The 14,341-nt window shown below is 35.5% G+C and overlaps 1 protein-coding gene across 1 annotated transcript in view; it reads right to left on the reverse strand.

Moving 5' to 3' along the window:
• The window catches only part of PPP1R3A (protein phosphatase 1 regulatory subunit 3A), a 71,576-nt gene extending 59,925 nt beyond the window's left edge, over positions 1–11,651 (reverse strand). Inside the window, exon 1 of the mRNA XM_024555436.3 lies at positions 10,830–11,651. Within this exon, the coding sequence (XP_024411204.2) occupies positions 10,830–11,614 (785 nt within the window). The 5' untranslated portion in view covers positions 11,615–11,651. The remainder of the gene's footprint in view (positions 1–10,829) is intronic.
• Between the last annotated feature and the right edge of the window lie 2,690 nt (positions 11,652–14,341).

Consider the following 14,341-nt stretch of genomic DNA (forward strand, 5'->3'; position numbering starts at 1 on the left):
TGTAACTGATTGTAGGAGGAGTCAGAAATGGGGCTGCAGAGAAAAACTGGCACTGGGATTTAAACTGAGGTGGGACAGACATACCTGGGAGAGGACCACGTGGTCTTGGAGGAGAGGGGAGAGGACCACACAGTTTTGGGGAGAAGAGAAGGTAGAGAGGACCACGCTGCTTTGGCAGAGTGGGGACCCCGTGGCAGCAACAGAGCTGATGGTGCCAGGAGCCTGAATCATGGATTTCTACTTCTTTTCCTGAGATATGGTAGCCCAGACTGGGCAGAGGGAGAAGGAAGGACTGTGTGCATCTGTGGGTATTCTAAAGGACTTTAGTATTTTAATGAAGACATTAAGTCACTACTCTAAGTCTGTATAACTTTTAAATAAATAATTTCTTTCCTTTTTACCAGTCTCTGGCATTGAGAGACATCTTTCCTCTGGCTGCGGGCAAGGCAAACCTAGTAGGTGGGAGGGACCCCCAGAGAGAAAGGGGGGGTCCTTTCGGTAATAGTGTATCTTTCATTCCCCCCAGGTCTGTTCTGTAACAGTTCTGTTTAAAGTACAATTAGTCTCTCACTACACAATGCAGTAGAACAACTTAGCAATTTATTTCTATTTGTGATAAAATCTTTAAACAGCAGATCAGTATGATGAAGGCTTCAAAACCAGTTAATAACTCTACCCTGCCAGTTACCAAGTGAAGCTATTAGAGAAGCAGAATTATAATGTGAAAAGATTTGAGAGATGTCTTGTGGAGCTTTTTCTTTTTTATATAGTGGTCAGGTACAGAGAATGCTTTAAAACAAAGGAATTGCCAAAATGTAATGGTGTATAATATATTTTCTCGGAGGAAAATATTGTATAAAATTCAATTTTATCTTCTATTCATGGATATACTGGTATGATAAGGTGAAATTGTATATAACCAGCTCAGTTATTTAGTCCAAAAAAACCATCTTAAGAATACACATGTTTTTTCTCTTTGTAATTTGGTGCTGTTTTCTTTAGCCATGCAGAAGCTTTTTATTTTGATGAGGTCCCATTTGTTTATTCTTTCCTTTATGTCCCTTGCTTTAGGGGATGTGTCTGTGAGGATGTTGCTGCGTGGAATGTCTGAGATTTTCCTGCCAATGTTTTCCTCAAGGACTTTTATGGTGTTACGGCTTATATTTAAGTCTTTTATCCATCTTGAGTTTATTTTCGTGTATGGCGTAAGTTGGTGATCGAGTTTCATTTTTTTGCACGTAGCTGTCCAGATCTCCCAACACCATCTGTTGAAGAGGCTGTTTTTGCTCCATTTTATGCTCCTGCCTCCTTTGTCAAAATATATAAAGAACTCACAGGACTCCACTCCAGGAAGACAAACAACCCAATTAAAAAATGGGCAAAGGACTTGAACAGACACTTCTCCAAGGAAGACATACAGAGGGCCCAGAGACATATGAAAAGATGCTCAGCATCACTAGCCATCAGAGAGATGCAAATTAAAACCACAATGAGGTACCAACTGACACCGGTTAGAGTGGCCAACATAAACAAATCAACAGACAAATGTTGGAGAGGATGCGGAGAAAAGGGAACCCTTGTGCACTGTTGGTGGGAATGCAGACTGGTGAGGCCACTGTGGAAAACAATATGGAATTTCCTCAGAAAACTAAAAATGGAACTGCCCTTTGACCCAGTAATTCCGCTGCTGGGATTATACCCTAAGAACACTGAAACACCAATCCAAAAGAATCTGTGCACCCCAATGTTCATAGCAGCACAATTTACAATAGCCAAGTACTGGAAGCAACCTAAGTGCCCATCAGCAAACGAGTGGATCCAAAAACTATGGTATATTTACACAATGGAATTCTACGCAGCAGAGAGAAAGAAGGAGCTTATACCCTTTGCAACAGCATGGATGAAACTGGAGAGCATTATGCTAAGTGAAATAAGCCAGGAAGTGAGGGACAAGTACCATATGATCTCACCTTTAACTGGAACATAAGCAATGGAAGAAAAAAGCAAACAAAATATAACCAGAGACATTGAAGTTAAGAACAATCTAACAATAGCCAGGGCGGAGGGGGGGCAGGGACAGTGGGAAGAGGGAATTACAGGAACTACTATAAAGGACACATGGACAAAACCAAGGGGGAGGGTGGAGAGGGGGGAGGGAGGTGGGTTCACCTGGGGTGGGGTAGAGGGATGGGGAGAAAAGGCATACAACGGTAATTGAATAACAATAAAAAAAAAAAAGAATACACATGTTTTTAAGAAAAACGTGTATTTCATTTTTAAAAAGTAGCTAGTGTCCAACTTATGAACAGGTGATATATCATAATATTTTGTAACCCAGAAGTTGCTAGATTTTAGAAATAATTTTTACCCATGGAAACAACACCATAAATATTATTTAGATTTCCTGGTTAGCGAGTAAAAGCTTATTGAACCTATAACATAACTAATTTAAAAACTATTAATTTTAGCCTGGGCCCTGGTAGTAGGAATGATGTTAAGAAAAACAAGAATTTCTCCATTAATTTTGGGCATTAATCTCACCAGACACAAGATTTTTAATGTAGAATTTATCACATGCCAGTATGAGTATATATAAAGTGCCAGCATTTAGGAGATGCATGTTAGTGAATGTATTTCTTATAGCAATTCTTTTTTAAATTTTTGTTCAAGTATAGTTGTCTCCATTTTCCCTACTCCAGTCTCCCCCAACTCACCTACACCCACCTCCCACACTTGATCCTATCCTCCTTTAGGTTTCTCCATGTGTCCTTTATACCTGTTCCTTGATGGCCCTCCCTCTTCTTTCCCAATTTTTGTAAGTAGAAATTATTATCCCTATTTTACTCCTGAATAAAATGGATACAAAATATAATTTATCCAAGTTTATACAAAAATTAATTAGAATGAAAGTCCAAATCTGCCCCATTTTAAAGCCTGGGCTATTTCTATTATGTTTCATTGTTTTTGAGTCCACTTTCCCCTCAAATACACAGACACAGAGACACACAAACACACACATACACCTTACCCTTAGGCTTGTATAGAGTCGTTACCATAACTGTGTACTCAAATCTGCCTGAAACCTCATAGTGTTCTGCGCTCTAAAATTATCCATTTCTGTGGTCTCAGTAAAGAGTCAAAGCCCATTTGAGCAACTGACCTTAATTTGGTGTAAGATGGTGATAGCACCTGACATCCCTGACATCCTAAGTTGTCTGCATTTAAAGAGTGGGAATTTTATGTGTATGTTTGTGTGTCACATACGTCTGTGTGCATACACATATAAACCCACACACATATTTCAGGCACAGTTTCAAAATGAGGTGTCATAATAGTGAAGATCTTTTAAGTCTGACAAGGCACTGGGTAATTAAGCCCACCTCAACTGTGTGCCCTTTAGGTCACTTCACTTACCTTATTCCCACTGAGGTGTTGGAACAAAAACTTGGAACAGAAAAGAGTCACAGTCAGCATAATGAGAAGAGAATGAAAATCTATGTCCTACTTCACAATCCTTTTTTTTTTTTTGGTCTGGAGCTTTATTGGCTCAGAGTTCTTGAGCCCCGTTCCAATTTTTTACAGGCTGCAAATGGGCTCTGGGTGGGGAGTTAGGTTCAGAGAGATCCCAAAGGATCCATGTGAGACATGCTATCCATAGCATTTTTCTTCAGCTAGAGCTTGAGAAAAAACCCTTAATGATGAGGTCCTCCTCTTTTTCTCTCAGAAAAGGTTCAAAACTACTCTAAGGAATGTCTAGGCCAAATGGTATGAATTTACACTAAGCCAGGAAACCACAAAGCCTTGGTAGGTCTCCAAGGAAACTATAAGCTGTTTGGCTCCAAATAGTCCTCTTGACAGGTCCTTTGCAGCTGTGTTTTATGTTTCCATATGGCCTTAACAGAAGTCCCTCCACAATTAGTGTGGTCTCAAAACAAGTTAGCCATGAAATACATTACATCCTAATGGCCTCCTGGAGCTATTTACACCTATTTGGAATATTTCCAGGATCCCACATTATACTGTAGGTATAAATTAAGGAAGTCTCACAATCCAATAGCACTGACTGGAACATGGCAACATGACCATATCTTATGCTCCATTTTCCAATGCTTTTCTTGGCTTCATGTTAACGAATTTACCACCCTGAAAGGTAAACACTCTGTAATCTTAAAATCATACCTTAGAAAATATTTCTCTCTTTCCAATTCTTGAATGTGCCCAGTTCTATTCTTCAGGTACAAAAATTGACCACTAATCAATTTTCTCCTCTGGCATTAAAATTTTTCAGAAAGTTATTCCACTCACCTGGTCAAGTAATAAATACCATCCAACACCTATGTCATGTTGTTTCTTTATTTAAAATAATATATTAATAGCACTTATTGAAATATGTTGTTACTCTATGAAGTTACTCTATGTTCCCAATGGTTGGGAACATACATTTAACAGCTGGTGGGAGGGAAAAAAAAAAGATATTGAAAAGATACACTCCCTTGCCCAATACACAGGATCAGTTACAGATCACATATTTTAGAAAGCTCTAAATGTAATGTGTTTCTTATTTCATTTTTATCACTGGCTTCCATTGTATACCCAAAGAATCTGAGCTTGGTTTTGGTGTTCTCTGTTTCCTCCTCTCAGCTCTCATCCTTTGTGAGGCCTTTTGCCTATATATGCCCAATACTGTACTGAAAACTTTAAAAATATAATCTCATTTTACTTTAACCATCACAATATCAAGCATTGCTACACCATTTACAGATGAGTAAACTGAGGCTTTGAGAAATTAAGTGATATTTCAATGGCCACATAGCTATTAAGTATATATTTACTGGAATTAATGCACATGTCCTTTCAATGACAAGGTTAATGCCTTTCCAATCTGGTCATCCACTGTTTCATCTATTAAATATGGAAATATTAATAGTCATTAAGATCTCTTCCAACTTTAAGATGTTCCAGCTATAAGATGACACATATCTCAAAAATTTGCAGTTCAATTAGTTTTGCTTATTTATTAAAGTCCTGCAAGAGAAAAAGAAATGGCTCTCATAATCTGAAAATTTAGAAACTCTGAAAGGAAAGAGGTGAGGAACTTTGGGGCAGCTTAAGCCTTTCTAGGGTTTTTCACATCCACTTAAAGCTAGATTCACTCTTGTCTTTTCTTTTTTACAACAGTTAATATTTACTGATAACTTACCATGTGCCAGATTTCATGTCAAAAATTTGTATGTATTATCTCATGTAGATGCACAGACAAAAACTCCTATGAGATAGTATTATTATTATTTCTAATTAACAGATGAGGAAACAAAGTTTAACTTGCTCAGGATCACATAGCTAACATGTGATGAAACTTGGACTCCAAACCACAAATGTTTAACTCAGAAGCCCATAATTTTAACTTAGAGGTTATACTGCTTTTCTATGCCACTTTTAGCCTATTTATCTATGTACATTTCATGTAAATTATATCAATGTTATTTATTTCTTTTGAAATAAAGCTCATGGGATGTAGATCAGAAATCTTAGTTTGCTAGCACATACCCCCATGCCATACATGTGATAACACTTATCAAGTATCTCATGATGCATGCCTTACTGGTGTAATTAAATACCTTTGGGTTGCTCTCAGTCACACATCTATGAGCTACAAACTTTTCTCTCCCTCTAGATATTCTTTTTATCCAAAGTAGATAGAGTAACAAACATCCAAATATAGGCAACTGCATTAATGTGGAGATTTGCAATCTCTGATCTGAAAAAAATCTCCATAGAAAAAAAGCATATTGCCTAAGGTGACTGGCTTAACTGAAATCCTACCTTACTAAATGTGTTCCCACAGTTCATTCTGAACTTATTAGAAGAAATTATTGACATTCACAGAAGATGCAATCTCCCAGACCTCGACAGCAAATTAACTTTGGTATTAAGAGGAATTCATGTTAGATGTACATTAGGACAACTTTATTTTCATTTTAACTATGACTTATATTATACACTAATATGAATTTGCTTGCATGTATAACGCTAAAATTCACATACATTACCTTTTTGTATTATCTTTGGAAACAATTGACCTCCAAATTAAGTGTGGAAATGCTCAAAAAAGACCAATTTAGATTTTATAACACTTTAGGAGGAGGAAAATATTTTAAAGGCTATAATTTTATCAAATAAGTATTAGTTCATTTTTGTTTTAGCCAAGTACACGTTTTGTTAAGTAGCACTAATAAGGTGTGCCATTTTTCCCTAGCCAAATTCTTCACAGTGAAATCCAACTGTAATATTCAGTTAGAAATTTGACAATGCTCTCTTGTGCGGGCTTTGGGAATATTTGAAACTCCATTATATATAAATCATATCATGGAAAAGTTGTATAAATATTCTATAATAGCACATGCTGCTCTAAGTATCTGTCAGGATTTCCTTTATACACTCCATTTTGAGTGGTATGTAAATCAGATGTAAAAATTCATGTTGAACTGAAACTCAGCACAAAAGGCCTCCTCTAGAGGCAAATGCCTTTTATAAAATGTGGTTTGAATTATGTTGGGGATTTTTAAGTTATAGAAGTACAGAAAGTGTATTTGTGATTTTGAAGGAGAGATATTTTTTCCATTTTTTATAGCTCATTAGGAAACTTTACAGACCTTTAGACTATTTTGTGGTTTAATTCTTCTCAGATTACATTTCCCAAAGCAATATTAAAACTTGAATGATGTCTGCTATGAATCCAATGTTTACTGTTCTGAATACAAATGGGTTTATGGGTATATATACAGGGTGGGATAAAAGTCGGTTTACTGTAGTGAGTATGCAAAGCAGAGTTTATTTTTCTATTATTTATTATTTTATTATTTTCCATACAAACAACTACTCTTGCCCTACCCTGTATATAGCTATACATATTTTAGATTAGAACATTCAATAATATAGTTACTGAGGTAAATTAGGCCTATCAGTTACCCACTTGGTTCTTAATATCAAACAAAAGTTTGGTTTACCAAAGGAATCTCCTATCTGTACCATAGTTTAGCATGTATTGCTTGTAGTTTTAAAACTACATATTTATCTGCAGCAGCCATCAGAGGACTCAGGTCTAGTTGCAGGTGCTGAGAATTGGAGGATAGCCAGCTGAACTTGAAAATGGCCCTGCTAGGAAGCCACTGCAGCTATATGGACAGGAGGATTAGGACCTCCAGTTGAGAGAGAGAGGAACATTGACACAAGACAGAAACAATGATTTGCTGCCTCGCACATGTGGCCCAACCAAAGCATCAAACCTACAACCTAGATTTTCCCCTCTGCAATTGAAACAGCAACCTACTCTGTTGTCTTATCTTCTGCAGTAGGAAATGCTTCTGGTCCCTGCAGACAAGACCTAGTAGGATTCCTGTCAAGATGGAGGAGTAGATAGAAACACTTCTCTTCCTCAAACAAACAAAATAATGATAACAACCAATTTAAAGAGAACCAGAACTGCCAGAAAATCAAACTGCATGGAAATCCAACAACCAAGAAGTTAAAGAAACATTCATCTGGACTGATAAGAGGGGTGGAAACAGGCAGGAGGGCAGACAATGCCTACCAAGGCTGTGGACCAGCAGGTGAGGTGGGAGCTGGCTGAGCAGGCTGTCCCACACTCGCATGTGGATAAGCCAGGAGGAACAAATGGGGAGCGAGACAGACCGTGACACCCAGGGTTTCAGTGCAGGAACCTAAAGATTCAAAATCTATGGCTGTAAAAATTTGTAGGGGTTGTGGCAGTAGGAGAAATTCCCAGTCTTGCGGAAGAGTCCATTGGAAAGGCTCATGTAGTCCTAGAATGTACACAAACCTACTCACCTGAGAAACAGCACCTGAAAGGACACAATCATATTGTGGGAAGTGAGGGAAGTGATGGAGTGGGGCAAGAGCCGAGCAAGTGGCATTGTTCCCTCTCTGACCCCTCCCCCAAGGACAGCAGCACAATGGAGCAAAGAGGGTTGCCCTGCCCTGGTGAATACCTAAGGCTCTGCCCCTTACAGTGTAACAAATATGCAGAGATAAACAAATATGGCTCAAATGAAAGAACAGATCAAAACTCCAGAAAAAGAACTAAACGATATGAGGAGATAGACAAAATGTCTGATATAGAGTTCAAAACACTGGTAATCGGGATGCTCACAGAAATGGTTTAGCTCGGTTGCAAAATGAAGGAAGAAATGAAGGCTATACAAAGTAATTAAAGAAAAATATATAGGGAACCAACAGTGAAGGGAAGGAAACTGGGACTCAAATCAATGATGTGGAACAAAAGGAAGAAATAAGCATCCCACCAGAACAAAATGAAGAAACAAGAATTCAAAAAAATGAGGAGAGGCTGAGGGACCTCTGGGACAACTTTAAATGCTCCAACATCCAAATCATAGAGGTGCCAGAGGAGTAGAGGAAGAGCAAGAAATTGAGAATGTATTTGAACAAATAATGAAGGAAAACTTCCCCAATCTGTCAAAAGAAATAGACTTCCAGGAAGTCCAGAAAGCTCAGAGAATCCCAGAGAATTTGGATCCAAGGAGGAACACCCCAAGACACATCATAATTAAGTTACCCAAGATTAAAGATAAGGAGAGAATCTTAAAAGCAGCAAGAGAAAAGAACACAATTACCTCCAAAGGAGTTCCCATTAGACTTTCAGCTGATTTTTCAAAAGAAACCTTACAGGCAAGAAAGGGCTGGCAAGAAGTATTCAGTCATCATGGGCAAGGACTTACATCCAAGATTAATCTACCCAGCAAAGCTATCATTTAAGATGGAAGGGCAGATAAAGTGCTTCCCAGATAAGGTCAAGTTAAAGGAGTTCATCATCACCAAGCCCTTATTATATGAAATGTTAAAGGGACTTATATAAGACATAGAAGATCAAAAACTATGAATAGTAAAATGACAACAAACTCACGACTATCAACAACTGAACCTAAAAAACAAAAACTAACCAAACAACTTGAACAGGAACAGAATCACAGAAATGGTGATCACAAGGAGGGTTATCGGTTGGAGGGAGTGGATAATGAGGGGGGAAGGGTACAGGGAATAAGCAGCATAATAGGTAGGCACAAAATAGACAGGAGGAGGTAAGAACTTTATATGAGAGGGAGAAGCCAAAGAACTTATATGTATAACCCATGGACATGAATTTAGGAGCAGGGAATGCTAGAGGGTGGGGGGATGAAGGGAGAAGAGGGATAAAAGGGAGAAAGAATTAGGACAACTGTAATAGCATAATCAAAGGTTATGCTTTTAAAATAAAATAAAACAGCATATTTAATTTGCACAAAAATCCTAAATCAAACAATGTTTCTTTTATGAGCTTTTTGACAATAAGGTTGTGCCTTTTCCAAATTTTGCTTTCCTCTAACATATAGAACAAGTTGCAGAATGTTTAATAGATATCATGATGATAAACTCATTTGGAATGTAGTACACATATATTTATGTATATAAATTATTTTGTTGAATAGTGTTAAACTTATTTTTTTCTGTATAACTATCATGTTGCTGAGTAATTTCATAAATGTCTAAATTATTATTTTAACACATGTAGAGATTATGATTACATTTGCTCTCTTAATAGTATCAGGTAAAATCTGAGAAGCTTTTCTTTGGAATAAGAAATTTGGTAAAATTCACATAGTTGAGTAAGCTGATCTTTCAAATAACTTTGAAGAATAATAAGAGTAGAAATATTTTATATTGTTGAATTTCTTCCACCTATATTATATGTAAATTATTAATGCATTAAAATTACACATTTAGGTCAGGCATTAAAATATTAAAAATTAAAATTTCCCAATATTATTTCTTAGGTATTTATTTAATTGTGTTAGAATCTGGGTATCTTGATCCCTAATACAGCTCCCTTTTCATTATATTATACTATTTCTGATTCAGTTACTACAATCTTTGGGTCCAATGACAGTTTGGACAACCTAGAGAATAATCAAAACATTTGACTGTGACTGGTAGAGTGCTGTGAACTTTTCTATTGGGACACTCTGCAGTAGATGTTTTCTTTACTAACCAACTGTCATGAAAATTAGTCAACTCTACAATAAAGAGAACCGAATGCCAGTTTGCTATTATTTTTGCCATATTAATAGGAGAACAAGTTTACTAATAAGGGGTTATAGCTCAAATCTCTAATCTATAAGACTGCATATTTTTATTTCTAGTTAGGTATTTCTTTTATTCTGCTCCATTTACTTTTACTAAATCATACCCCTTTGTGTTTCATGTTACATTTGGTTATAATTGCATTATGAAGTTTTATGTGTAATTCATACATCACTCAAATAGTTATATCTTTCTCTTAGTTTATCATTCAAGTCATAGCTTTTATGATTTAACTTAACATGTATCACTCCAAACAAAAATTTGTTACAGCTTATAGGGGAAATCTACAAGTTTCTGAGCTGTAGGTACATTGAAACACAGTTTTATGTTATTCAGAAATGTTTTGAAGTACAGTAAAGATTTTTTTAAGTGCTCAAAAATGTGATTTAAATAACTAAATACTTTTACATGTTAAGAATCTAGATTCCATGAGTTAAACTTAAGCAATTTATATCTCATTAGGCAAGCAATATACATATTACACTCTCTCTTTCATCTATGACATTATATCAAATTGTTTCTTATATTAGGAGAAGAGATAACACAGTGCTATGCAAATAGCAATTTCCTTGTTATTTTAAACAGAATGGCTATCTCATAACAGTACATGAAATAAACAATGACAAAAGAAAACTTTAAGATTATAGAATAAAGAATGTAAGATATATTCTTACCTTGATTTTACCTTTAAACAGCCTTTTATTTGTCTATTAGAAAGTTCTTCCCAAGGTTTTACAGGCTTCAGCTCTTGTTCTTTCTTTTGACAAACCAATATATAATTTGTGCCATTATTATTTGACCAAAATGTACCAACAGAAGTTTCATAACGTATACAAAACTGAACTTTACTGCCATCTTTTTGATAAGGAGGAACCAATGAAATCTTAAAGGAGAACTGATCTGTTTCACCATCACATGAATTTGGGACATATTCTGCTAACATGTCATAATGTGTCTGCCAATCATCTAAGGACATTCTCACATATACAAACTTCTCAAAAGAAATATTTAAAACTCGAATAATGCCTTTCATACTTGTAGATCCAGGAAGATACTCAGCTGACTCCAGTATTGCTTTCTGTTCTTGAAGTTGTTGCATAAGCTCTTTTGAAGAAGGTAAGTCAAATAGTGGAGATAAAACATATTCTTCTGGGTGGAAAATGTCCTTCCTCAAGTCAAAATTGGTTAAAACACTTGGTAAATCCCAGCAATCAAATTCTTTGACAGATACTAGATTGAATCCAAAGGTGTCAGCAAATGAAACTCTTCTTGTACCTGAAGATGGAATGTCCAGGTACATATCTTCAGAAGAATCAGAACCTTGTCTACTAGGTTGAGGGGAGAAACCAGGTTTGAAGGTAGCTTTAACTTCTTCATCTTCAGAAAAAGAATCAGATAAGTTAGGAACTTCTAGAAAGTTATCTTTGTTAATTTGACTAGGTTCTTCAGAAGGCTCCATGGAAGGCTCCTCTGGACTCTCTGATATCAAATAAGGGAGAACTGTACAACTAGTGCAGGCTGATATTTGAGATACAAAGGCTAAAATAAGTATAATGTTACAGTTGACATTACAAGAAGAAGTCAGATCTATAAATAGGTTTGTTGGCATGTAAGCTATGCCAGCTTGCCTCTAAAGACCTTTAATATAACACTCATGTTACTCTCACCAGTATGTTTCAGATTTAACTCTTATTTTTCAAAGTTGCATGTGTTTGTGAGCTGAGTTCCAGAGATATTTTTCTGTGTTAGAAAATCTAAAATTTAAGAATAAAAATACTTTATTCAGTTGTTAAAAATAAAATCTTAGACCATTTATTTTAAAAGAAAATAAAAGTAGTATCACAATATTAAATATATAGTTTGAGCTAAACCAATCCATTGGAGCATACAAGCACAACAGAAGAGAATAAGGACATTTATAGAAATGAAAATATTCAGTGCCTAATAATAATATTAGCTCCCATTTATCAGGAATATATAATGTTACCTGGAAGTGCTGGGAGCTCAGAGGAAGAAAGCATTATTTAGATGGGGACGGTAGTATTTGAAATAAACAAATAGGGGCAAGTAAGACATCAACATGAAGGGTTGAAGTGAGGTGGATATTCTTTTTTGTGTGTAAAAAATTTATTTTTTATTTATGTATTTATTTTATTTTATTTATTATTATTGTTGTTCAAGTACAGTTGTCTCCATTTTCCCCTACCATGTCCCCCACCCTACCTGTTCCCACCTCCCACCCTCGAACCTACCCCCTTTGCCTTGTCCACATGTCCTTTATACATGTTCCTTGATGGTCCTTTCACTTTTTTTTCCGCATTATCCCTCTCCACCATCCCCTCTGGTTACTGTCAGTTTTGTTCTTTATTTCAATGTTTCTGGTTATATTTTTCAAAGTGGAAGAAATAGTGTGAGTCTAGGCCTATAACAAATAGTCAAATATGTTAAACATTAGTGTGTTTTTTAATTAAACCATGGGAAATACATACAAGAAATGTGTTATTGATTTGAAAATGTGAGCCATGGTAAGTCTTGCCCAGGAGTAAAATATTTATGTAGAATAAAATATTTATATTTAGCAAATTTACACTTAATACTCATGAAAGAGAAGTTATTCACATCTTGCAGTTTAATATGAATTTTAAAATGTGAGCAGCCTGTTTAGATTCTATTTTGTGTGTTCATATAAAAAGACTTTGGGGACAGCAATTGAGTAAAAACCTATCAAAATGTTTAAACATATATGTGCTTTCACCCAGAATGTCCCAGCTACAAACCAGTCCTATTGGTATGGAATAGGAATGCAGAGATAAATGTAGATATATTCATAATAGAATTTTTATTATTAATTTAACTATTTTTATTTATTTTTTAAATTCTCACCCAAGGATATGTTATTGATTTTAGAGAGAAAGGAAGGGAGAGAAAAAAAGATAAAGAGTAATGTAAGGAAGAAACATTGATCTATTGCCTCTTGTACATGCCCCAACCAGGGATCAAACCTGCAGTCCTGGTATGTGCCCTGACTGGAAATTGAACAAACATCCTTTTGGTTTATGAGATGATGTTGCAACCGACTGAGCCAAAGAATATAAGATAATTTTTTTTTAACTCTAGAACTATCCATCAATAAGAAACTGAATAAATAGTGGTACATCCAAATATTGGAATGTTTTTATAGACATAAAAAAGGTTAAAGTGGCATTATATGTGTTGAAATGAAAAGAAAACTAAGATAAGTGGCTAAGTTAAAAACAGTGTGCACATATATGCACATAGAAAATTACTGGAAAGACCAAATATATTATTAGCAGCAGTTATCTCTAAATTACAGAGGTTGATGGTTTTAGGGAAAAAGGGACTCATTCATTTCAGTTTAAATTCTTCTGTACTGTTTGAAATGTTAACCATGATCAAGATATTTTTTTGAATTTATCTTCAACTCAAATAAATAAAAATATGTTGGAGAGGTGATTAGTAAAAAAAAAAAACAAACAGATGTGGATACATGGAACAGACTAACTGAATGAAGAAGATGAAGGAATTAGCCAAAGAACAAATATTAACCAATGGACACAGACAACAGTGTGGTAATGACCAGAGGGAAAATGGGATGAGGGCAGCATGGAAGTGGGTGAAGAGGGAGGTGGGGGATGGGGACATCTGTAATAATGTCAGCAATAAAAATAAAGTAAAAATAAATCAATAAAAAGAGAAACTCATAGCATATATTTTTTTAAAATTATAACTTTGTAAATATATTATATTTATTGGACAATTCAAATTGTGTATAATAATCAATCAAGAAATTATTTTTCAAAATTAAAATGACATAGTGGTTAAAATAAGAAAATAAATTATTTAAGCTTTAAAACATTTATATATTCCATATGATCTCACCTTTAACTGGAACATAATAAATAGAGGAAAAAAGGAAACAAAATATAACCAAAGACATTGAAGTTAAGAACAATCTAACAATGGTCAGGGGGGAGTGGGGAGGGGACAGTGAGGAGAGGGGATTACAGGAACTACTATAAAGGACACAGGGACAAAATCAAGGGGGAGGGTGGAGGTGGGGGAGGGAGGAGGTTCACCTGGGGTGGGGTGGAGGGATGGGGAGAAAAGGCACACAACTGTAATTGAATAACAATAAAAAATTAAAATTAAAAAAAGAAAGATGATA

The sequence above is a fragment of the Desmodus rotundus genome, chromosome 6, assembly GCF_022682495.2.
Source record: "Desmodus rotundus isolate HL8 chromosome 6, HLdesRot8A.1, whole genome shotgun sequence".
Taxonomy (NCBI): Eukaryota; Metazoa; Chordata; class Mammalia; order Chiroptera; family Phyllostomidae; genus Desmodus; species Desmodus rotundus.